Source organism: Myiozetetes cayanensis, unplaced genomic scaffold (genome assembly GCF_022539395.1).
Source record: "Myiozetetes cayanensis isolate MyiCay16 unplaced genomic scaffold, myiCay2020 scf1, whole genome shotgun sequence".
In the NCBI taxonomy this organism is placed as follows: domain Eukaryota; kingdom Metazoa; phylum Chordata; class Aves; order Passeriformes; family Tyrannidae; genus Myiozetetes; species Myiozetetes cayanensis.
The window spans coordinates 125,889,535-125,916,403 of NW_026086604.1; the positions used below are offsets into that span (position 1 = coordinate 125,889,535).

The following is a 26,869-nucleotide window of genomic DNA, read 5'->3' on the forward strand; positions in this document are numbered from 1 at the left end:
GCATGTTGTTACAAATCGAGACAGATGGAAATGTGCTTACTTGTCAAAGCTGTTATCCCTCAAGAGCAAAGAAATTATGTTGTCTTGAACACGCTGTGGGTAACAGACAGGGAAAGGTCCAGAAATAGAACAAAACTAATAATATAAAACTAGGTTTGGAAGATGAAATGAAAGCTGTCTTCTGCACAGAAAAGGATGTGTTTTTTCTTAACAGATAAAAATCCTTCTTTAGTCCCAATAGTATATGCTACAATAGACAAGCATTGTCCTACTGAAGATTTAACCTATTAGAAATAAATTACTAATGTTTGTCATGAAGTATTATCAACAGGATAATTTCTGTGATTGAAACTGAAGGCATTTACAAATTCTGATCTATATCAAATACTGGATAATATGGGATACTGACCTTTTAGAGAACCTTTGAATTCTACCTACAGCACAACCCACTTATAAAAGGTTTTTTAAAAAATTTAGATACTAACAATGATCTGATTCCTTCACGATTAATTTAATAGTGAGCTACATCTTTTACTTTTAAGCACATTTCACAATAAAGCTCAAGAAAACCAATTTCACCAGCAGTATGTTTTTCTAATACTGCTCATTTCTTTCCATCAAAACAAACTGACTCTGGTACCATATCTCTGTCTACTGAATCCAAGCCAGAAAATAAATGATAATTGCATCTTTTCCATTAAGGAAGAGGATGATACACAAAGAGGAAGATGTTTTGTCCTACAGGTGCCAAAATTTAAAAAAAAAAAAACACACAAAAAAACCACAAAACAAACCTAACAACTTTATATTTTAAAAATGTCACTCTACTTTTACAAAAAATCTTTCAGTCTTCACCTTCCATTACGAGAAAAAAATAAAGGAGAAAAAATACTGCAATTACAATATAAGTGTTGTGATTATTCCATTTTACATTTATTCTTGCACAAAAAGCCAAGTAGCCGGACAAGTTATGGCATCAGCAGTGCCCATTATTTCACAGAAACCACATTCAACTCCAGTGGGAAGAGGAAGTTTCAAAATGCTTCCATATGCATTAAAACAATTTTCAAAATCTTTTAGTGTTTGTATTTTGAGTCTTTAGAAATGGTGGTTTTTTTATTAGGTTTGGTTGCCTCATCCATCAGTTCCTTCAGCTGCCCAATCTGTTCATCACGGAAGTCATTAAGTTTTTCTTCTGTGAGCTGGATTCCATAGACAGTCTTTTCTCTCAAGTTTTGTTTGTCCTCATTGATTTGTTGCTGTATCAATGCTGCATAGTTCTAAAGAGGAAGGAATATAAAGGTTACAAAACTGACAAGTGCAGGGTTCATGTCAACTTTTTTCAACAGCAGTTTACTGTAATAACATACTCTTACACAATCTCCTCCAACAGTTTATTAATCAACACCAAATGACAAATTACGCTTTTCATAAGGAAGAAAAGTTATTAAAACATTTCTACATTAAAACATCTACCACCAATTTAATGTAACTAGTTTAAAATGCATACTATATATGTACAGATTAATTTAATTATGTCCTATTGTATACTACTTTTGAAAACAAAACCTAATTTAATTACAGGTCAAATATAATGACTAAAATAATTTTTTCTATCTAACAGGATATCAATAGGATTCACTTTTAAACTGACACATATGGAGAAGTATTATTCTTGAAATGTATTAGAAAAAGCAATCTGTAATTAGACAAATGTCCTGAAGCCTTTTTGCCTAACCACTTTTCTCAGAACTGATAAGGTCACTTGCATCCAGCCTTGGACTGCTCCAGACTTGGACTGCTCCAAAGGCAGCAGGAATTCAGTAACTATGAGACTTCTGTCATTCTGCCAGCTTTTAGAAGAAATTAGTTTAAAAAATTAATAGGTAGGTGAGGATAAGAAGGAGCTTAAAGATACCTCTGTATTGCATACTCACTCCCCAAAGAAAAAAAAGAAAAGGATAACCTCCCTTTCTGCAGGGTTTTGAATATATGGAAGTTTGTTCAGACTTACTCACAATCCTATTGTAACAGAAAGCATTTGGACCGTGTTTACCTAGATAACAGCACTTATGTCAGTGGACAGGCAACACAGTCAGTGTGTGTTACATCAATACCAGGCTGAGCACCATTAAAAAATCAAAACTTTCTCAAGAGCAGAAATGGAATAGGCCAATGGATCACACCAGTAATGTGGGCATAGTTGGAAAATTGCTTTCTCACCACTTCAGAGCAATCTTTGACCATTACGACTTTTCTAAATTACAACACTCAAGGTTCTGCAAGGACAGCAGTTCTGCAAATTTAATTCAGCTGGCGGTGCTCCCACTGACACTGCTGTGTCCAAGGCCCATCATCATGGATGCTGTGAGCTTCCCAGCTCTCTCTGCCCAGCACCAGTCCCGCTGCAGCAGCTCTCAAAGAAGTTGTAGTGAGTGAATTCATCAAAAGCCTCATGGTGTGTGTACTTACAGAAGTCAGTGAACTTACTCGGATGTTTAAAAGTTAAGCACACATTTAAACACCGGGTTGGAAGGGAGCATAAACGTCCATTTTTCTTAAAAAGAACTTAAGAAAAAGCTCCAAAACTAAGAAATTAATTTCAAAAGTTAATTTTTAATTGGAAAAAAATATAGGCTTCTCTCCTACTTCAGTAAGGTATCCTTTAAAGCACCTTTAGAGTTTGAAGCACAACTCTGCATAAAGTATAAGAAACTGAATTAAAAAAAGACCATTTTGTGAATACTAAGAATGAGGACTGTTACATGACAACATCTTTTTTTTAAATAAAGGATTAAATATCAGGAGCATTCAAAAGCACAGCATTATAGCAATGAGATATAAGCCTCAGTTGAATTCCCAATCTTCAACTAATACTGAATTGTTAATCCAATGAATTGTTAATCCAATTACCAGCAGAGTAACTGAAGCCACTACTTCAACTGTCTATCTAATAATTCCAGAGAAGTGGGTGAGAAGGAAGAATGATATTCATAAGCATGTGATAAATTTCAAAATGACACCATTTACTAACATAAATAAACTACACTGTTAATGAACCATGTCAAGCCTCACTGAAGTCAGCAGGATCTTATCACTCCTGCTGCAAAGCATAATTCATGGCTATTTAAAGAAAATAGACAGCTAAAACAAACCAGGGTAAGCAAAAGTACATATTTTTATTAATAGGGACTCTGAACAAATGCAATTCTTTGAGGTTCTTCACAACTTCACCTCTCCCGCTTTTACATTAAATATGCATTCAGGAACAGTAACACTGCAGTTAATCCCCACAGTAAACCTACACTTCAGTGGTATTACTCCATGGTAGAGTTGGTGTAAGGTTCAGAAGGAGCTAAATAGTTTTCTTTCTGAAGATTGAACAATCAAGTAGTAACACCAAGATAAAATATTATAATGGGTTAAGTCTTCAACTTTGTGATTTACATAATTACTTATCAAGGCAGATGGACAAATGTGATCTGTAAAGTTATCTGCAGACCAGTAACACACTGATGGTGACAAAACAACTATTCCAGCTCATTCTGTCTTCACATTTCTGCACAGAACTATCCAGTCAGTACTGACTATGGACTCAAAAAAAAGGAAAAAAAGAAAACAAACTAACAAACAAACAAACAAAACCACTACCACACTCATTATACCAAACAACAACATTCACAGCATATAATAAACCATACTGAAAGCAAGCAATGTGAAGCTCTTCACATCTTATCAACAAATCTGACTAAACACACAACCCCAAGAACCCCTCCATGTGATGTCCTGTGCAGGTTCCACGGCAGGAGAAAAGTCCTTCCACTGCTAATGAACAACCACCCAGGAGCAGCCTGGGGCTACTGCTGCAGGCATGGGCTATGGTACCCAGAAATAACTGAAGTCCATTTAAAGAGTGGTTATAATTTTACAAACTTTGTTGACAAGAAGATCATCTTTTCCAAAAACATCAAATTAATTACTGGCAAAGAGTCTGCAATTTATTTTTTTCCATCTAACATTAAAGCATCACACTTCACAGAGCACCAGCGTTAAAGAATCCAGATCTTGAAAGTGGTGGTTCTCAACAAAGCTGCAACGCCCACTCTCACAGATGCTCTGCATCCAGACACAGAGCAATGGACTGTACCTCCCCCATTCCCTGATGCCAGGTGTTCCCTTCTCAGCACTCCCGCATGCTCCCATCTGGACTGTCACCGCTGGCTCTTTTCCCCTACTCGTTTTCTAGCTGAACAAATGTTTTGTACATGCCAGAAAACCTCAACAGTGGTAGTTTCACATCAATTTGCAATGTGAACGGAAATTTAAAATTGGACCCTGGAAACATGCTGGGTTTTGGTTGGCTCATGACAGAAAATGGAACTTTCTCACCTCACTTTACCAAAAGTCAGTGATGCACCAAAGAAAATATGTTTCAGCCTTTACAAAAGTGCTGAAAATAAATCAACTATATGGTATATTTAATTTTCTCTTTCTGTGTTTCCAGCTGAGGAACAAACAAAGCCTGGAATATTTAACTAATATTTAACACTTTATGGCTACCTCAGAAATTCATACTGTTATTATGTGATCAGTGATTTGTGGAAAACTACTACATGATTTGATGATACACAGCAATTTAAGATGGGGTTCTATACAGAAAATGTGCCACTTTGCTAACTGCACATGAAGTTTAATACTCTGAACTCCAAAGTTCTGAAATAGGTTTAAAAGCATAATGAAAAAAAAGTGGGGGGAAGCTAACATTTTTACTTCCAGTAATATAACTGGTCACAAAATACGATGACCGCAGTCCCTCTCTGGCAACAAGGAGCAGCATGTTCATGTATGGTCTAGTTTTCATTAGAACTTAATAGTTATAGAACTTAACTATTTTCCAGTGTCATCTTCCCTACTAGCAGAACTGCAATAAACACTTGCTTAGCTTTTCCAAACAAGGAAAATTATTTCCCTTCTGCTTTTCACTTTATGTTACATATAACTGCATCTTCCAAATATAACACCTTTGTCAATCATGACACAAATCCTGAGCAGATTTTTCAAGGGCATCTCATTCCAATTATGGTTCACACTGTGCTCACAAAACCAGAGACAGGAGACACAAAATGGAACACCAGTAAATCTGCACCCTCACAGAGCCAGGCTCAGCGTACACAAGGATGGCAGAGGGACACAAGTGCTCTTCTTCTTTGCACAGAGGGTCAAATACAGTACATCAGTCATGGACAACTTCTGTATCTTAGGGTTTTTTAGGTTGGTTGGTTGCCTCTTTGTAAGTAGCTCTCACTGCAGTGATCCTCTGCATGCACCAGGTGTAGACTTTCTGAGCACCCACATGAAAAAAAAAACAAATGACAAAGCCCCCACCATCTGAATTGTAAAGTCTTTGCCCCTTGTATATATGACTGCCACCGGAAACACAGAAAATCAGAATCAAGTTCAAGTCTAGACAACCTCTCCTGACCATTTACCATCAAAAGATGGCTGATTTATCCAGTACTAAATCACAGCATGCTGGCCATCCATGTCACAGACACACTCTCTGTCTTAAAGGAGGTCCAAGGTAACAGTGAGAGGTGCAGACTGGCCATGTCCCTGCACTGCCATCATTATGTGTAACCACAGACATACCCCAAAATTCTCCGTATCAACAATGCAGAGAGGCAGATCCCTCACCTGGATGGTCTCCTAGAGATGCTGATTCTGCCACAGATCACAATGGCATCTGCAGCATGGAAGCTGAACCCAACCATTAGGCTCTCTTAAAATCCTATGATGTGATAAAATACTTCAACCTCTAAGTGATTGATACAAAAAATAATACAGTAAGTATTTGCTGCAATCAATAACCACAGGGGGCTTTGTTTAAATTCACTAACTGAAGTCAATACATACTTTTTCTCTGCTGTCTGATTCATAAGCATTCACAGAATGCACAAATTCATTAAACGGGAAAGGGGATGAGTGACATTTGAGGTTTTTAAATACCACACATTACAGAAAGGGCATCAGCCTTGTTGTTTTCAAAGTTTTCAAAGGATTAAATAGAAAAATAAAAGCAAAAAATCACACAACCAAAAGCCCCACTCCCTGACTGCCAGATATATAGATTCTTACCTAGTCCAGTCCAAATTGACAGATGTTTATCTCATATGCAAATAAAAAATGCGGATGGACATTTATGATTTAATCATAAGATTAAATGAGTTAAGAACCCATTTTGGCCATTTTTACTGGAAAGAACAGTAATCATAATGTCTATTTTCTTTGCATCCTGCTCAACATGCCCAATTCTATATGTTAGAAAAACACTCCAAAAATCTCTGTAAGATATATTTACATAGAAAAAGTCAGAACAGATATATCTGTTCACAATAACTATCTGTACAATTCACTTTTTTGCCAGACTTTCTCTTAAAAAAAAAAAAGTCTAAAATTTTTAACTCCCTTGAGCATCTGAAGTATAAAGCTGAAGAATTCACACATTCCAAAACAACTATATCCACTTGCAGCCATAGCACTGATAAAACATCAGTACTGGGGCCTGATCAGAAAACGCTACTCTGAGACATGTTAAACAATCAGGACAAAGTCGGGCACAAGAAAAATGCTATCAGATTATTTGAAATTTATTTTTCTCAGGGTGACATAAAAAAAAAATAGCATGGCCTGACAGGCCACTCTCATTGCTCCCTGGAGGTTAATTTCCCATTGCAGTATTTCAAATTCTTCTGCTGCTACTCCGAGCAAAATTAAACACACGCTGCCAGGATGGCAGCATGAAGAAACAGCTGTGAATGCACAGCACAGCAAGCTGCAACCTGTCCTTATTATTGTGCAGAGATATTTTGAATTAATTATTTTATATTATTTCAGACAGAATTCTGCACATTATTTACTATATATTTTATAGGAAAACTGTTTTGATGTTAAGCTAATTGAGCATTAGCAAAAGATAAATTATTACATAAGTGATTTTTAAATGGGAGCTATGCCCCGTGAAATTCCAAAGCTTCTTCATACATTTTATCTGAAGCTGTAAATACAGTTAGAAATGCAATAAAAAAACAGGAAAATTCTACCACACAAGCTGAGCTTAATACATCACTACAGTGAATATTTTCATACACTCAAGTACCCACTAAGCCACAGCAACATACATTTCACCCTATAAGACCACTTAAAATAGCCCATAAACATTTTGCAAATTGCATAAAATACAATTACTGCCAAATAAGTTAACTGGTGTGAATAAACAGCTATGTATCCTCTAACAGGAACAATGAACTATCAGTTTCAAAACTGAAATTTCAAACCACTTTTAATTTTGTAAAGAACACAGCATGATCACTTTAAAAAAGTGAATGTACTATAAAGAGTGCTGAGTAAGGCTTCCCTTGCTTTTGAAGATACCCATCAAATGGTACCTGAATGATACCAGGTAATCACATATGGCAGCATTATCACAGTTGCTTTTTTTGAAAATTAAAATACCAATTGCTGGGAAAAGGGCAATAGGAGGAAGATGGGAATTTCATTCTGAGGTATCCAGCACAGCAGAGGATCTGAGGGGAATAAAGATGTCCAGCTCCTACTGCAAGTCTTGACAGAAGGTGAAAAAACAGCTTTCTCTTCTGGCATTTAAATGACCTCAGCATCCATCTTATGTGTAATAGCAAACCAGGCAGATACAAGGAAAAACAGGGACAAGCTTGTTTATTATAGGAACCAATGTTTTTCCTCATGTTTTGTTCTAGCATCTTCTTCATTAACAATATCACCACACACATTCCATCAACAACATCTTGAATATCTAACTAAGAGTGGCAGAGCTGTGCAAAGTAACACAAAGCATTCTATTTTCAAAACCAAAAAGGTCTTCCCAGCACAGACTTGTTAAAGAAAGTCATGGAACAGCCCTTCAGCAGGGTAACTTGTGTAAGGTAGCCATGGCTGCCAAATCAGAGACCTGAGACGGTGCTGCAGCCCACAAAGGCTGCAACAACAGAGGTAAGCGGGTAAATGCTCTTCATGTCCTGTGTTCACCACTGCTTATCCTGAGGTATTGTTTAAGTAATGTTCCAGTCCTCCTTAGATCCACACACAAACCTTTGTTGTTCAAATTAAACCTACAGTAAACACAAGCTCTTTGGCCTGAGTGAAGCACCAGGGTGGCTAACGGACAGATACAGTGGCTATGCTACAGGCTACAGACATATTTAGCTCTCACTCCTGTGAATGATTTACCTATATCTCATGAGAGCAATCTGGTTTTAGATGCTGTTGTTGAGATTTTTTTACCACCTTCTGACAGCTCTTAGTTGTAAAGAATAAGATGACTTAAACAAGCCACAAAATCTGTCATTTCTGTTACATTTCAAACTTTAGCCACCCTTGATACTGTCCATTAATAGCAGGAGGGTTCTGTTAAGCAGAAGTTAGGATACAACATATTAAATGCCTGTTTTATTCATATACATTTTATTCAAAAGCCAAAACACTTAAAAACCAGACTGAGTAGCTTTAAGTCATAAGAGTGGTCGTAGGAAAAAAAAATCTATAAATAAGAATCAGAAAGGGTATCAGAAAGAATATTTTTATTAATGCTGAAACACTAGTCATGCTTACTTTAAAAAGCACTCTTCTCAGAAATTAAAGGAAAGTACATTTTCATATAAAATTTTTAGAATTTCAGACTATATGAAAAATAATCTTTTTAATAATTTTTTCCTAATCTAGCAATAGTTAAAATTGCATTCCTGACAATATGAGTTCCCTGTGCACTACTACCTTTTGAGTAGGGCAGTTGAGGAATACCCAAAGGGAAAAAAAATCCCCAAATGGCACTAAATCAGAGTTGTTAACTCACAGCCATTGTTCCTGCCCCTCTGCTGAGGCAGCCACTACAGTGGTACTCCAGAAAAGGCAGGAAAAACAGGGACAGCAGAGCAGCACACAGAGTTCATTTAAGTAAATGCAGAGCAAGAAGGTACAAAAATGACACTGTTTGCCAAATGCCAAACTGGCTACTCAAGTATCCTTTAGGATTACTAGTATGGAGAACCCATTTCACTACAGGATACATCTCCAAACTTCAAAGAAAAACAACACAGGTGAAATAAATTCCTCTCTTTTCTAAAAAAATATACACAATTGCAATTAATAAGGAGCTCTAAAACATGTTGTGTGAAGAGCAGCTCGGATAAGCCGGTTTGTATTTCAGTCCATTATTAGATGGAAGGGCCATCTTTGCAGAGGCCACTTCAAGCCATGGGAACAGTCTTGCACTTTCAGTGGGACTGCCTATGTCTAAGTGTCATGTGTCTAAGTGCAGCTAGAGATGTAGGCTGTCTTTGTGCTGAGCATTTGAGAGAGAACTTCTGTCTTAAACATGATGTGATGACTGGATACACTGTTCTCCAGAGACCTGGGTCTCATCACTGTGAAAGCAACTACGTGTCTCTCTCTGTGTCCCTGGCTGTAGATGACTGTCTGCAATAACTTCCTTGCTTACGGTAAAAGGAAAGTGTTCATTAGTTATGTTTTGTGCTTTTTTAATTACACAAGGCAACAAAAACACCATTTCTCCTTGAGCGAATCTACAATCTTGCCCCTGGAGTTTTATCTTTTCCTAATGCTGCTGAAATCAGACTCACCAACATCCTGAAGTGAAACACATGACGAAAACAGAAGTTGTAGTTTTCCTCTTTATCCTTAGAAATAACTATGCCTTACATATATTTTAATTTCTGGGGATGACAGACCCTGTCACCATTTCTAACAATGCACAGAGGTAAAACAGATTTATCCAAAGAACGTCACTGGATCATAAAGAAAGGGAACAACCAGAAAATGTCAGCTTACTAAAAGTTAATCCGAAAGGAAAACAGGAGAACTTTAATAATATCATGTTTTCCCAGGATATCCAGGAAAGAATATGTGATTATCAACCAAATTTCAGGGAACAGATCACACTAACACAATGATGCACACCGTGTAACTATACAGAACTGTTACCACAAGGGGTTTGGGTTTTTTTTTTCGGTTGCTTGCTCGTTCGCAGTTTGGGAGGAGAGAATGAAAAATTGTTAAGCTAAAACGGAGCCAGGGAATATAATTATGTAATATTTAGTAATCAGCATGGAGAATTATTATTTGATCAGGAAGGTATAAAATGGACTGCTTTTTTTTGAACACAGTTAACTAATATTGTTAAACTGGAAGAAATGACATTTATTTAGAGGAATGTGAAAAAAGCTCAAGGACTAACTCAGCTTTGTTTATAGCTTAAATAACATGGTATTTTAATGTTCTTTTTTAATGTAAGGCTTACGAGATCATAATTTGAGGTGAAAGTGGGAAGTTTATGGCCTGATCATCAAGGTAAGCATATATAAATGCTATTAAGTCCAAAATGGAACACAACGCCATTAGAGTACATCAGAGGCTACTGTCATTTGTTGAAAAACAAGCTGTGATTATTTCTTTCTTTCTGGATGCACAATACTTACACAAGTATTGTACATCAGGGCCAAAATACAGGTCACTAAAAGCTTTTTGCTTCATCTGATAACAGCCATAGTCTTTAAGATTCTCTTCACTTAGGTTAATAAGCTTCATCTCAGGCCTTAAATAAAAACCTTGAGCTTATTCTAGGGAATAAGAAAGGAAAAAAAAATTTGAACATACTTGAGGGAAAAACAACATTTAAACAAAAACAAAGTGGTCAATTAAGTCCTGAAAAGAGAGATCAACCTGAAATGTAGGTGCAGCACAAGAAAGGAGGACGATATGGGAGGTAGAATGAAAGAAATGGTCACCCAAAGGGTGCCAATGGCTCAACAAGATCTCGTCATGGTTCTGTATCCTTGGACAGCTTGTATCATTTAAAGTGTGAGCTCCACTGAAAAAAAAAGACTTATTTTATGAAAGAATTAAAAAAAATTCTTCTCTGAAGTACATATCAGTATTTGAAAGATTTTTAAATTGGTATTGAAGACAAAAAGACTTCGAAGAGAAGTATATTAAAAACCCCATTAGACTATACTTAATCTAAGAACAAAAGATGGAAAATTATTCAGACTGGACCTTCATCTGTAAAAATTATGATAAAATTACAGTGTTGCTAATGCCAAACTCTTTAAGACTACTGTGACCGAACAAATGACCTACAGACCAGAAAAGTTAAATTTCAAGAACATTGTTTTATATTTTCATAAAAATCCTAAGAAACTCTCAACAATTTGAAAGATGGTAATTTCTTGACTCAGTTTCTATTTTGCTTTGACATATTATGCTGTGTGTGGCAGTTCTTTGGCTAATTAAAAAAAAAGCTGTTCTGTGCACTTCTGTCTTCAGCTGATGTCTTGTCTGGCAAATATTATGCTATAATCTCACAAAATATTCAAGTATTTATCACATATTGTTAACTTAAAGCAAGGCAAAGGAAAAGACTGGAAGTGATAATATCAGTTTATTTTTAGGAACTTCCACAATGCATCAGTTATACTGCAATATTTCTATTTAAATATTAAGCTAGGAAATCTTGGGAAAGTGGTTTACTGCAGATAATTCCCAGACAAATATCAACACTAAGTACAGGCATTTTACCTAAAGAAACCCTAAAGACTGTTTTAGCAACATGATCAGACAATTATAATTAAAGCTCACAATGCAAACATCTCTGTTACAGACTTCTGTATCGATTCTTTAAATAGGGAACAAGCATCTTAAATTTGCAGTTATTTCTTTCAGAAGCATTGTCTTCCTTGACAATCTAGAAGTAATGATTTCATATCTAGATATTCACAAAAGGAAAATAAAACCTGTTTCCAAGACAACCACATTAGTTTCCAGACCGCTAGATACTAACTAAGAACATTCAAATGATTATATATCCCAGATGATGACACTTGAAAGACTTCCACGCATGTTCTTCTACTCAATTTATACCTAATGAAGCATTTCAAGTGTACATATATACCCAAGAGAGACTCGGTATTCTTATTTTTCCATTACTCACATTTCTAGATGCTCAATAGAACCAAAACCTTAAACTAATAAAGTAACAAAGAAAAACTCAAGTATAAACAAAAAACTAATCCACTAATAGGCATCTTGTACTGATTTCCGTGACACCACAATAACCTTTCTGCTGAGGGTGCACGGAATTTTTTACTTTAATGGGCCTGTAGAAGAAACACGTACTTGAATGAATTAAGTAAAAAGTCACGCACAATAGTTAATAAATGCATCAGAAGGTCATTAGTGTAAAAGTCAGATCCATCTCTTAGGATAAACACATAGAAACTTCTCCATTTTTAAATGAACATACTCTACATTACCTGTTCCAATACAATACATGGAATTTGGCAAGAGAAAACACTGAGTCAAAGGCTCATTTTCTTGGCCAGTATTACCATGATCCTTCCAGTAATAGGGGAGAGACACAAGCCCTACCTGAGTGCTTGTAGAGGTATTTAAGAGAGACAAACAAGGAGTCATTGAAGTTTATCTACCTGCTTCTTCAACAAGGCACAAACATTTTGAGGTGTGCTCTTTACAGAGCACTACATAGGAGACTGGTCATCAATAAAAGGAAGCCTACACACTGGTGGACTCATGATAAAAAAGTAAAAAAATATTGCCACTGGGAAACATAGGTGAATTTTTATAAAGGTGTTATTTATCTGAGCAGGACATTCAGTCTGAAACTTTTAAAAACACTACTCTGTAGAAATAAGCGTATTTGGTCACAATCATTTGGTTACAATTCAGTTCTTGCTTTTAAAAAGCAGCAATAGGACACCCCTATGAAAAGAAATGCATATTGATAGAACTGACATTTTCCTTAAGACAATTAACAACATACTGGTTTATATCTGTAAACTCACTTTATGGAAAGAGGGCTTGTTACTGCAATTAACATCTCCTTCACAGTACTTAATAAGAGGTAAAAAAGATTAACTCACTAGTCTCTGTGCTAGACTCACTGCAAACCTTTAAATAAAGTTCTTGTTGCTACGGCAAAATAACGTTAAATGACGTTCAAGTTTTAGACCACACATATGCTTCATATACACAATAAAAGTACCTCTGTCAAGTGAAATCAATGATTTAAAAAGTCTTCCATGTCCTCCAAGTAATAGAACTGGTTAGAGCATTTCCTTCTTCTTTAGTTTTATTGCTCTCAAAATTACAACAGAAAGTTCCTTACTCTGGTTTATTTTCCTAAAATATTGAGATATAACCTATGGAGCCAGAAAGTCCTCTGAACTCCAGAGGACTGCAGAGTAACTGCAGACAGAACAAGGTCAGAGAAATTAAAAGTTCCCATTCCAAACATAATTCTAAAATTGTGCTTATTTTTTTAGCACTTCTTAAGTGCCTAAAGCCAACAAATTATGTATCTTAGCAAAGGTTTTTAACTTGCAGATTTTTATACAATCTCTGAACTACTTCAGAAATAGCCACAAAAGTTGACTGAAGAAAACAAATATATAATCAGTATTCCAAGAGCTGCTAAAAAGGAGCATCCATTTTTACTGACTACATCAGAGCCATCAAACCTGAAAACCCCCAAAACTTCTGTAATCATCTGCAAGTCACTATTTATTCCTTTATCCAATGGTTCTGACATTTAAGAGGATTTTTATAGCATCTGTCACAATACAGCAAGTGAGAGCTGGGCTGTCACAGAAGACTGGAGGGATTAAGCACAAAAGGAAAAAGGAAAATTCAGTCACCTGCTGAACAACTTTCAAAATTCAATGAAGTACTGCAGAGACAGCTAATCTGAAAGCGCTTCTGAAAAATTCCATTAGGTATTCTGTACTGTTCTTGGGGAGATCAAATACGTATCAAATTCAAGCCTGAACACATTCTACTGTAACCTCTATACAACAAATTCTTCAAAATTAACTTACCTAAATCTTGTTCTATTCCTTCTTTTTTGTTTCTGCTATTGTTGGTGGTTTTCTTGTTATTAAAGGGTGCTTGCTTTGAATTAGCAAATGATGGGGAAAACAGGGCAGGGGAGAAATACTGGGATGGAAATCGAAGAAGTCAAAGAGCTTAGAGCTTTATGTACCTCACTTCGAAATGAATACTTGGTTAACAAAACCCTAAGATTTCACAGCAAAAATCCAGATTGTCTACTTATTCCTAAAAATTCTCACCCACCTAGAACCTCCCCTTTTTCTCTGTGCAAACGTAGGCCATCTGGTCCCAAGTAACCAAAAAAAAAAAAAAAAACCAACCACATGTTGAATTGGAATAGAAGTTAATTTGCCTCAATACTTTAAAGGAAAAGAATGCAAAAACACCAGAGCCAGGACAACACCAGGGCAACTTTTCAGAAATGCAGATGTACCACGTTCAGATTGGTCAAGCCAGTTTAGCTCTGTGTTCTGGTGGCCAGCCTTGCAGGTGCTTCCACAGCCAAGTGCCAAGTGTTTTCACCTAGAGCTAAACCATTAAAATTTGTAGCAGAAGCAACCTGCCTGTAGAGAAGGTATCACGAATGGGAAGTGTCACATACTAGTTCTACTTGTGTGTCAAAAACTCCCAAGATAAACTACCTCTACTGAGTTAAGTGGTATCATTTAATCATTTTGGTGTGGTACATCCACATCTGCTCAGCTGCAGTCTCCACACTAATATAAAGATACTTTGACCATTAGCATCAGTGTCAAACTGTTGCATTGTCTGCTTATACTGCATTAAAAGGAACAAGTTCTTTTTCTATTGTGTATGAGAAGAGTTTTCAAATTGACTATATAATAAGTTCTAGAAAAATCTCTGCTTGCCATCTACTGATGATGTGAATAAATAAGGTTTCTACCAGCCAAGAGAATACTAAAACTATTCAGGTTTCATTTGCAAAATTTTTCAACACTAAAGAATTATCTTCAACTTACATTTGTACAGCTTTAAAATTACTTTGGACTTCCTTAAAGCAATGCAATACTATATGAACACTAAAAACTTGAATTATTTTTGAGTTGTTTATATATCTTAATGGATTTTGCTTGCTAGCCAATTAAAATACAGAAAAGAAAGTCTTCTGTACATCTACCCACAAGCAGGGCAGAACCTCATGAATTACACTGAATGGTAAATTATGGGGTCTTTGTGACCAGGGAGTTATTTTCATCTTGAAAGGTTAGCAAGCTTTGCTGTCTTGGACAGCGTTTCACACGCCTTTGCAAAGAAGTCATTTGTGAAGTCACCAGTCCAAGGGAGAGCTTAGACCAGCCCAACTAAATCTTCTCCCGCTCACCAGTACCATGAAAATGCAGCAGGTGAGCACAGCACGCAGATGCTGCAGGTCAGGGCTCTGAGCACTGGCCCTGCACAGGAAGGCCACAGATTGTGAGGGTTCCTCTACTATCCCAGTATGTGCATCATTTCTATCACAGAAAAGATGGGAAGACTAGAGTAAACAGTTATTTACACAAAACCCACTTGTGGGCTGCTTGCTGAGCTGTTCCTCTGGGCTGGACATTGAAAACACCTGCACAGGTTGGTCCCAGGGCCATGGCCAGGCACTGCTTTGGTGCCCTGAGCGTGCTGGGCTTCCCAGAGGATCTCTGATCTGCAGGCACGTGCACTACAGTAAATTGAACCAAAAAGTCCACTGGCTGCTATAGTGCAGGACTAGTCTTTACTACCGACTGCTGCCCTAGAAAACCAGAACAAAATGTAACTTACCTTCTTATGTCAAAACATAACAATTTAACATGAATTTTGAATGTCTTGAAAGATGAAAACAAGACCATACACCAGTGGTGAGAACTGATGGGATCATTTGTATTCTACTGTATTTATTTATGAGAAGAACACAACAGATCTCCTCATCTTCACTGGACTCTGCTATATTCTCTATAGCAGTGATTCTACAAATAACAACTTTGTAAAACACTTTGCTTTGCAGAACCCGGCTTGGTAATGCTTTATTTCAGGAGGTAGGTGGAGAATTTCCTTGGGAAAGTTCTGCCATAACTTCTGTCAAAATTATCATACCTATTTGAAATACTTTTTGGAACCTACCTTCCCTCAGCACTGCTGCCTACAATCTATCTTATCACAAAGGAAAATAAATAAAAGAAAGTCCCATTAGTCAGGAAAAAGGAAACCTTTGGCAAGTAACTTGGCAAATTGTCAGTGATAGATGCACCACTGTAGCAAAAGCTTTAATCAACAAATGGGATATGCTAAATAGTACAAGGGGTCATGAGAACTCCATCTCACACAACAGAATTGAACATCTGAAGGTGAAAAAAAAAGACTAAGTCAAATAAAGCAAATTCAAAGTGCTGATCCATACTGCAATTAAATCCACTGCACATTGCTGCATGCTTTCTGCTAGACTACTAAATAAATTCAAGTGAAACCCTTAGAAATCAATCTAGCTATTACATCTTAAAATTTTAATGCCATGAAAGACTGGAACTAAGTCTTTTGGACACCATGGAATTGATTTCAAAGGAAAAATCCACACAAACTCATACTTTTAATTTGTTACTTGTTACTGTGCATTAAAAGTGTGTATTTGTGCAAATAAGTACACAAATGATCCATTAAAAACAATAGAATAAAAATTAATAATTATGTTGACAGCATTCACATCACTATAACACCAGTTTCCAAGCTCTTGCTAATTGCTGTAAAAGTTTTTCCATCCCACTGTCTAGAACATTAATCCTCATTTCAACCACATAGGCAATTTATATGGCTGACTTGTGCCTCAACATAAAAACAGATAAACCAAAGTGTACTAAACATATTGTTGAAATATAAACACACCACCAACATCACACGCACACAGTTAGATTTATATATAAACTTAATAAATTATCAGGCAAAACCCAACAGAGCATGGTTTTCAATTTTTTGAGACACAGTACTCTTGGATTGAAAGCAAGTGATTAGATGTACTGCCTTAGGATACCAACCTGTGCCAGTGATGATGTACTTTCACAGTGCTGAGTTAGCACTTGTACTTCAGTACCATTTAGCTGTGAATTATGATTTAGGTTACAACTGACTTTCAGAATTGTAATTAGTTTTGTTTGAACATGAGAATATTTTGGGAATCTTCTCAGCTAATATAAAAATTTAAGTCAAATCTTTTCTCCACATTCTCTAACACGAAACAGCAAAATTCAAAAGGTTTTGTGACCAGACAAGGCCACAAACAATTGATTTTAAATGGTCCTGCTCTGAGTAGGGGACTCCAGAGGCCCCTTCCAGTCAAGGTCTTCTAGGCCATCTCTCCTTTAGTACTTTACTCATTAAAAAGCCAAAATTAGTCCACACTACATTTTAATGACTACTCCCAAGTTAAAAACATTTAAAATACAAATATCAGGTTATTGATAAGACCTGACATTATGTTTTGAGGATTACTAGATCTAAGATTTTTCAAATGTTGAAATATACTGAATATATCGTATTATATTAAAGAGTTCTTCCCCCAAAGCAATTGTTTAAAAATAATTAAACCAACTACAAAGTTCACTAAGACAGACAAGTTCACAACCTTAAGAGATTAGTAGTAGAATATTGTCATCATCCAATAATCAGATGATTTATTTATATTGTACTGGAACGCGAGCTTTTACTGACACCATGCATGAGCTGGTTTCTATGCTATTCTTTCATAACAAACACAAAACTTCATTGGCAGCTATTTCTCAGAAAAGAAATAAACTGTATTTATAATTTTCCTCACTAAATAAAAAGTAATTGAATCTTTACTCATTCCATATGCAAGAGCAAAGAAGAACAAAACCTCCTTTCCACTTGAAATACAATACATATCATGCAGCAGTACCTCAACAAATATCTGATCAAAACTTAGAAGCAATACATCTTAACAGCTCACCAAATTAGACTCAACAACAAAGCATAAATTAGAAATATTCTAATACACAAACTGGCATTAAGCCAAAGAGAAACAAAGTATATTTTCTGTCTGCTTGTCCTTGAGGTATTGTGTAAGATGACAGTAGCTCTAGTTCTTCCAGGGAACTCAGGAGTTCCTCTACACCCACCACCCCCCACGCAAGTTTAACCAGGCTTCTTCATGCTGCTCTTCACTCACACAACACCCTCTCAGAGACACCACACACAACAAACTTCCCAATGTCAGTTTCATCTCCTGTGGCCCATGAGAGTTTAAACTTGGCCCATGGCATTTCAGAAGTGGGTCAGTAAAAGGGAACAATGAGAAATTGTCTTTGTCTTATTAATGCAAAGCACAAGTATGAACAACAGCTGAACTATGTTTTCAAGAGGACACTGAAAGGGCTAATAGCAGTAAATACTCTCTTTGAATTGAATTAGAAATGTTAGTATTCAAATTTCCAGACCTATGATACAGAGTAACACAACACATCTGACAACCCCTCCAGTTTAGAAAGAGGGTAAGGGTGCTTTCATTTTCCTTCCAGGAATGCATTTTCCACCTGCTCAGAGCAGACCATTCACAATTGCTGCTGTACAGACATGGCACCCACCTCTAACAAGCAATTTCATTAAGGCCTAGAGAGTCTTCCCTTATTTTACCAATCAACAGAACAGCACTAGAGAGTTCGGAGTTTCTTTCCTAGAACAGCTCAGTCTCCACAGAGATTCCAGAGATGACGACTCTTGATTTGGAGAAAGTTCAACAAATCTAACAGTTGATGAAAATCTGATAATGCATGTGAGGAAGAACCAGAACAAAGCAGCACTTGCACTTGACAGCTGGGGAGTCAGAGCTCTGTCTGCAGTAATGACTTAAAGCAGTGTCAGGGAATGCTTTGAGAAGGTACCACATCTCAATCACCCGCCCTGGGAACGTGATGCCATGGTCCTTGGCACAGGTTTTGATCCTGGATAACCATCTTGATGAGAAACAACTTGCAGGTTCTGTTGGTGAGCTGGCACAGATCGGGGATTGCTCCCAGCAGGCAGTTTGGATGTGGCCACCCTGCTTTGGAGCATAAGAATGTAACAGTATGGAAATGGGTTGTTCTGCTGCCAGTTGCAAAGGAGCCCCAGGCACATCAGATTCAGCACGCTCTGCAAGAGGTGTATTCCCAAGCCAAATGCTCATTTCATACACTGCTCGCTTTTGGCTTAGTATCTCCTCTGTGATGTGTAGTTTTTGTAGTGGGACAATTTTTTCCAAAACCTTATTACACCGTCTATGAAGACATCCTATGGCACAGTACACAAAGGGGTGGGATTTATCAATATGTTGTCAAGCAGAGTTAATACAAAGGTTTGCTTCAATGCAAACAGATAAAGGGTTAAGTTCTTCACCTGCAAAATTCAGACTCCTTTCTCTTAACCAAACACTCTGATACATGAATGACTTTACCTTCACAGTTCAGTAAAAAACTGAAAAGACTTCACCTACAGCTGCTGTCCCCTGAGAACACTGTCCAGCACACTTGCAATTTCAGAAGAACCCACTGAAATCGCTGTATGATTTTACCATGCTTTGCTGCAGGGTCATTAAACACCCAATGAAGTAGATGGTCCAAACCCCTGAAATACACCATACATGTATGCTGCACACCTATACATAAATGAATACAGAAAAAAACAATTTCAGTGGGTTGGAAGGAGTTAACATATAGACAATTAAGTCTGTGAAACAACAGTTAACACTGGATAGTCAATACTAATCAGTGCTATGGAAAATGTCCTTAAGAAAAGCAAGTTTGTTGTAATGCCAAATGAAGACAGAAACACTTCTTCCTGAAAATGATGCAAATAAACCACAATTTAGAATACTAAACTTCCTAGGAAGAGCTGATGAAACCCAAACTACAGAACCCCAAGACAACTTAAAGTGGGACTCTCCCAGGAAACATGCAGGAATGCACTGACACTGGCACAGATGGCTTTTTTCACAGTTAATCCTCCAGGGCTCAAATGGCATCCCCAGATCTTCACAGGTTTCCCATCAGCCACAAGAAAGCAGTCTGTGTTATTTTTAAAGCTGAGGAGGTGGAATATGTATGTGTGTGTGTATGTATAGATAGATATATATATCTATACACACACACATACACATAACAGATCTTCTCTCACCAGGAACATAAAACTAAACCCTTTAGAAAAACACACACAAGTGGTTGTCTGTGAAAAATCAACAACTCATCAGTTGTATCAGGAATATTACCGGCACACTGGATTCATACAGATGAAAGGTGTCGGGGCTGAAAATGACATCTATCACCTCAGTCCAGGGCCTGCTGATCTAACCATATTTATCAATTATCAAAATAGTCTTCTACTGCAGATGTCTACAGAGGTCAAGCCAGGTCTTGCTCATATACATGACTCCAGTTGCTACAAAGATGTCCGTTTAAAGTTTGGAGACAGCCCCAGGACACCTAACCACTGGATAATGCCTTTTCAAAATTTAGAAAAACAAACAACAGAATATCTGTACCAAGATTTCCTTGTTTATTCTCACTGCACAGCTTCTCAGTTCCTTCTCGCACTTACAACTAGGCCATTTGTTTTTCACCATGTGGAAAAGCTTTATAAGGACTTGACCTATTGCAAGTCATTGAGACTTCAGCTTCTAAATCTTTCTCATTACACCTTTTCAGCCATTCCAATACAGACACCTTTCCACCTTCCATGGTGAAACTTCCTTAGTACTAAAAGATTTCTGGGTCATGCTCTATTCAGCTGAAATACTGCTCCACACAAAACTTTGAAGAACAAAGGCACCTTACCTTACATACTACTATTTTTGCAGTTTTGGGGTTTAATGCATCATCAGGAAACAAACCTTTAAACAGCTCCATTGTAAAATATAAATATTTAATAGTTTATAGCATAAGTTGTTCTTGTTGAAACAATCCCAGGCAAACTACCATCAATGTTTCTAAAAACAAAGGTGTACCACAACTATTTTCCTCTGTCTGGTCAAGGGGAACTAGTCTGCTACTGAGGAGTGGCATGTGCTGGCAGACAGGCACTCCACAAAAATCAGATTCACAGATAAAATTAAAAAGGAAAAAAAAAAAAAAAGACAAATCAGAGTTTGCATTATTCACTGAACAACTCTCCCTTCTATCCTAACTGATAGAATTATGATGTTTTTCTCAACAATGTAACTCCTTTCAGTTATGCTGATGGTACTGAATTGCCCATGAACCTGAACGACATTGCTAGTGCTGCCTATAAGATTTCTTTTCACTAGTCAGTCAGCAACAGAAGTGAAGGACAAAATACATGTTTGTTATTTAATTAAAACCATTCACATCATGGACCTCTTAAATAAATTCTTACTATGACTCACTGTAATGGACGCTAAATAGTTTGCTAGGGTACTTCACTGCGAACAATCAACTCAGTTTAAAAAATTCAAGAGGCCCAGAAAACAACTGAATGTCATGATTTGCTGTATGTCTTAAAACTAATTCTAAACATTAAATGAAATTTAAACTACTGTAAATGATGTAAATATACAGAACAAGTCACTGCACATGAACCAAAATATCCTTAATTTTAGAGCAACTTGCTTATACTACAGCCTAAAGCTGACCTACACTTTCCACTAGGTGCTATTCCTGGAACTGTGGCAATCTATAACTTTTTGGCTTAAAATATCATTGTGGATGACTAACACATGCCATTCTGAAAGGAACAGAAAAAATAAAAGGAGACTCTGGTTAAATGTTTTACCCATGTCCAAGAATAAGAACAAGAATAAATAATATTTTATACTATATTTTCACTTTTACAGAAAACTTCCTACTCTAAACAGCACCGTGCTATATGAAGATACTTTACAACAACATCTAAAATGTGGTATTATTAACAATACAGTTTTTCATTTGGTGAGAAAAAACACAACATACTGGGCTATTACTACACACTTCCAAAAATATAATCACTTTAAAACTCAATAGATCCATTATGGAAAAAAAAAATAAAATACAATTTTAAAAAAGAGAGGTTTGTATCTACGTACCAAGGCTCCATCTGCTCTGGGCATAATTTCGTGTGGGCTATTGTGGTTGATCAGAATTTTGTAATGACTCCCCTCAGCTGCCAGGTTAGTCAGGTGAAATCAGAGCAGAAAGCTACTGTGGCAATGATCTCCCTTCTTGATACCCTAGTAGCAACCAAAGGTGTGCTTTAATGTCATTTTTGTCATAATATATGACATTTGACATCAGATCTGCACCTAAAGAAACATCTGTTTATCCAACTACCATTATCCAGTGTTGATTGAAACACCAACAGTCATTCAATCGCTAGACTTTCAGAACTTAAGAACAAAAGTCACGCTCATAGACTCAACCGTGGTGTTCTCGTCACTCCACTGAGGACCTGGTCACAGCACTTCCCAAGTCCCTTCCAGCCCCACAACATTAGAAGCCTACAGGTGGAAACCAAGGAGCTGCTGTACATGACTCAGTATAGAGTCCAAGCCATAGCCTAGGCACGAAGGATATTTCCTTGGGCCAAGAATGCTTCCTGGAAAATTTACATCACTGACCTAGATTAAAAGATGAGAACTTGGAAAGAAAGAGTGCCACGGAGTAAAATAAAGAACAAAATACTATACAGTATGTCAAAACTATATATCTATTAAGAAATACAGGAAGGAGAAAGTATTTAAGGTGATAATGTGCCAGAAAAGAGGCCTGAAGAGGAGCGAATGAAGTAAAACTATCATGTTGGACTGTTTAACCACAAGACTATGAGAAAAACACTTTGAAGGACTCCAAGAACTTTCCAATTGCAGGAAAAAGGAAACTTTTACCATGCCAACATCCGTTGAAAAATGTAGATTCACAGAATCTCAGAATTATTAGGGTTGTAAGGGACCTCTGGAGTTCAGCTCATCCAACCCCCTGCCAAGGCAGGGTCACCTAGAGTAGGTTACACAGAAATGCATCCAGGTGGGTTTTGAATGTCTCCTGAAAGGGAGACTCCACAACCTTCACACACTGGCAGTCTATAAAGTTCCTAGAATGTGATAATGGTATTTTTTAATATTTAAATATGTGGAGGCTAGTGCAGGGTATGTTATCTTGGGCTGGTTCTCCATTGCAGGTCCGACTCATCTACAAATCCAATTGCGAAAAGCAATTTGAGTAAAAACCATCACAAAATGAAAGATCAGCATTCTAAAAAAGGAATTATGAAAGAGACTATAAAACACCTCTTTAAGGAAAGATCAGATATATTTCTCCAATAGAGAAAAAACAAAACAGGCTTCAGAAAAGCAAACTTCAGCACCACCAGGGAACCAGAAGTGCCAGGGCAGCCCCCTGAGCGATAACAGAGTGTTGTAGGTGTCCCTTTCCTGTGATAGGGTAATTAAAGGGTAGCCATGCCAAACACTGCTAACTATTGGGGTACCTGCTGCTGTGTTTCAGTACTGGGGCAGCAAACTACCCCAATGCAAATCCAAACTACAAAGCACATTATGAGAACATTATGACTAAACCAGGTGGAAACTACAGCAAAGTTTTTTTAACTGAAAAGCATTCTCAAAATCTGCACCAGTAAGTTAACAATTCTCAATATGTATCTCAATAAATAATTAACAACAATTGGATCTGTGAGAATTATAGTTTATATTAGAAAATTCGATATCCTACTTGTTTCTAGTACAGGAATGAGCCTTCTCTATTTAAGTATTTGCTGCCATCATGTGTACACTTCAGAAACTGCAAACTTACGAACAATGCTCTTTTCTTGAGTCAAAAATCAGCTATGAGTACACATAAGGGCATTACAGGCTTCAGTTAGAAGGTGATGAAGTATCAAGGATCACTAATGTAACTCAACTCAACTCAAAGACCACATGCTTCCACTATGTAATCAAAAGAAGCAAGAAACTGACTATAAGTAAATGGTATTTGGTGGCCCACAAAAAATAAACCAATTGCTCTGGTTCATTCCACGCAGATATCAAAACAATCAAATTCAATACCTTCAGCCATGACATCTCCAAAAAAGCAGCAGTGATGGGGACTTGAATTCAAGCCCTTACACTAGGTTCAGGAAGGAAAAAAAAAAAGAAAAGAAAAAAAGAGAATGTTGCAGTGACCTAATGTTCATTTCCTATAAATTAGGAAATAGAATAGTTCAGCAAGAAGAAAAAAAATACTATGAAATCACATAAAACTAGCTTGTCAATTTTACATCATTCAGTAATTCCCAAAGAGGGAGGGAAGATGCATCTACATTTTAAGAGTCTGTTGTTAGCCAGTCTTGAAATATGGGTGCAAGATCAATTTAGAAGGTATTCTTCCAATGTAGCTAGTTACTGCAGTGAGGAAAAAAATACATCATGCTCTCCTTTACCTCAGACTCTGTCTCTCACTAATATCCCTGAAACAACATAAGCAGCATATTAACAGGACTCAAACTCCCCACATATCAGTAAGGCTAAAATCCTACACTCTTTAACTCTGCTTCTAGTATCATTTCTAGCTTGTTCATTAGAAATACCTCATTACTTAACATTACTTCTGGAATTGACCTTTAATAGCTATAAATTCAAACATTTTAGCAGATGTTATGATTAAATATGTTTTCCAAATTATATCCTTCAAAAATGTAGTTTGGAATTGAGACACAGAAACAAAAAAATATTTCAGCAGAAATTTTCTGCTCGATAGATTGCCAGGAGTGAGCTGCATATACAGTAGGATATCACTTATAAGATCTACGTGGTAAATACAGTCAGCTTCAGCCTTAAAACAGCCAAAGACCTCAGCATTACAAAAGACAGATAAAACAACATGGAGATTGATAAAGATGCTGCTAAATACAAGATTAGGAAGTCAAAATGTGATGCTCAACTTCTTGTAAAAAATGATCTCTGATTAAACAACTGAATACTGAACTGAATAAAAACCCTTTCACCCCTCAGTGTGTACACATCAGTATGTCTTAAGTATAGCTGTATATATACAAATCTGGGGCTTTAAAAATCCTCCAACATGCATAACTCCTACTTGTTCAGGCTCCTCACATTATGCTGAAAGAAGAAAAAAAAAAACAGTTTCCAAACAATTATTCAGATGTGCTCCAGATGCCATTTTAACTTGCAGAAAATATCAATTTTGTGTCTACACAGGACAGGAAGGTACATCTATACAGTGCGTGCAATTACAGCACTCATAATATTATTGCAGTAATTACAAAATGTGGTACTTGACAGCACTTGTAGAAAGTTGGCAGTGTTTAAAGTGTTGATAGTAGAAATGCACTGACAACACAGTAAAACCTACCATGCTTACAAAACACTACATGCTGACAATATTCACACAAGTAGCAAACAAATGCTAGAAGGAAGGTGTCAATAAAATACAAACAAGCAGAAATCCTTATAAATTTGCAATTCCAATTTGTATTCAGTTTGTCTGTTTGACCCACTACATTGTCTTAAAATGTAACATAGTTCAAACCTTGATATTTTCATACGAAAACCTAGCCTGGTAAGGTTCTTTCAATTCTACCATAAAGTACTTTAAACACTAAAAATAGACTGTGCTGTAACACTGTGGGCAAAACAATCAGAATACCCATCTCCTCCTCTTTCTTTTTTTTTTGTTTACATGTAAGAGGAAGCAACAAATCTAACAAGACCCATACTTGCACATACAACTTACAGACAACATTTTAAGACACCCATTTTCTTTCTGTAACCTGTATCAAGTTAAATTTTTTTAAATGGTTGTTAAGCAATACTGAAAAAGAGGAATCATGCTAATTTGCAGTAAATATGATAAACTGTTAAATTCAAAGAGTACTCAGGGATCTGAATGCACAAAATAACAGATTCCTGATCATTGCAGCTCGAACTCAAAAAAATCCAGAGGTCCTGAGAATTATGTGCCATTATGTATATAATTTATACATAATAAAGGCTTTTGATTCCCTACGTTTCAAACACATACACAAGTACAACAGAATGTAACCCAGTGTGGTTATGCACATGATGTCCCTCATGGTTTGGACAGAATTTTATACCACCACTAGATGGAAACCTGAACTATGTTTTAAACTGACAATTCTGTAAATCACAGAATCACAGAATCAGCCAGGTTGGAAAGGATCTCTGAGATCATCAAGTCCAACCCTTGATCCACTACTGCCATGGTTACCATACCATGCTCCATTACTGGCTCTCCTTCTACTGTGTCTGGCTATTTTCTCATTTAAAGATCTAATCCCGCATTGGCTGTCACTAACCTGTACTCATTAGGAAGGTATCCATGGGGCAGACATACACAAAACTTCTACAGTATCTTCAACTCTGAGAGCGTTAACAGAAACATGCCCTGCTCAGTTCCCAGGCCAGTGTACTCAATGTAAGGAATAAACTGTTGCACACATTAGAGATTTACCCCACTCCTACAGCAATTTAAACTTCTCAGTCTGAGTTACAACTAATAAGAATTGCTGCAGTCTGACAAGAAATTTCAGTAGGGATTCAATTAATAACACATTTTAAACATCAAAGGCATATTACCAAACTGAAATTTATAAACCTATTTATAAATCATGTATTTATACAAAGTTTCATCACTTCGATGGAGTTTACTGTGCAATGTACCTGAGGCGACTGGCACATACTGCCTGATGTGACCCCTATGACTCAGATATTATTTCCTGCTGTGTCCAAATAGTTGTAAATAAAGACTTCAACTGGTAGACAAGCACAGTTATTAAGACAGCCATCTGACTAGCTACATGCAATCACAGATATGATAACACAGAGATAATTGGCATAGGAAACATGACAGAAGCACTGAGAGTACTGATGCCACATCTTATAAGATTCTGAATTTGGAAAATACAGTAAAGG

General features: G+C 36.8%; 1 protein-coding gene across 1 annotated transcript in view; it reads right to left on the bottom strand.

The window, feature by feature from the left end:
- Nucleotides 1-909: 909 nt before the first annotated feature.
- Nucleotides 910-26,869, bottom strand: part of SDHAF3 (succinate dehydrogenase complex assembly factor 3) — a 33,237-nt gene continuing 7,277 nt past the window's right edge. Inside the window, exon 2 of the mRNA XM_050327539.1 lies at nucleotides 910-1,280. Coding sequence (XP_050183496.1) covers nucleotides 1,077-1,280 — 204 coding nt within the window. The 3' untranslated portion in view covers nucleotides 910-1,076. The remainder of the gene's footprint in view (nucleotides 1,281-26,869) is intronic.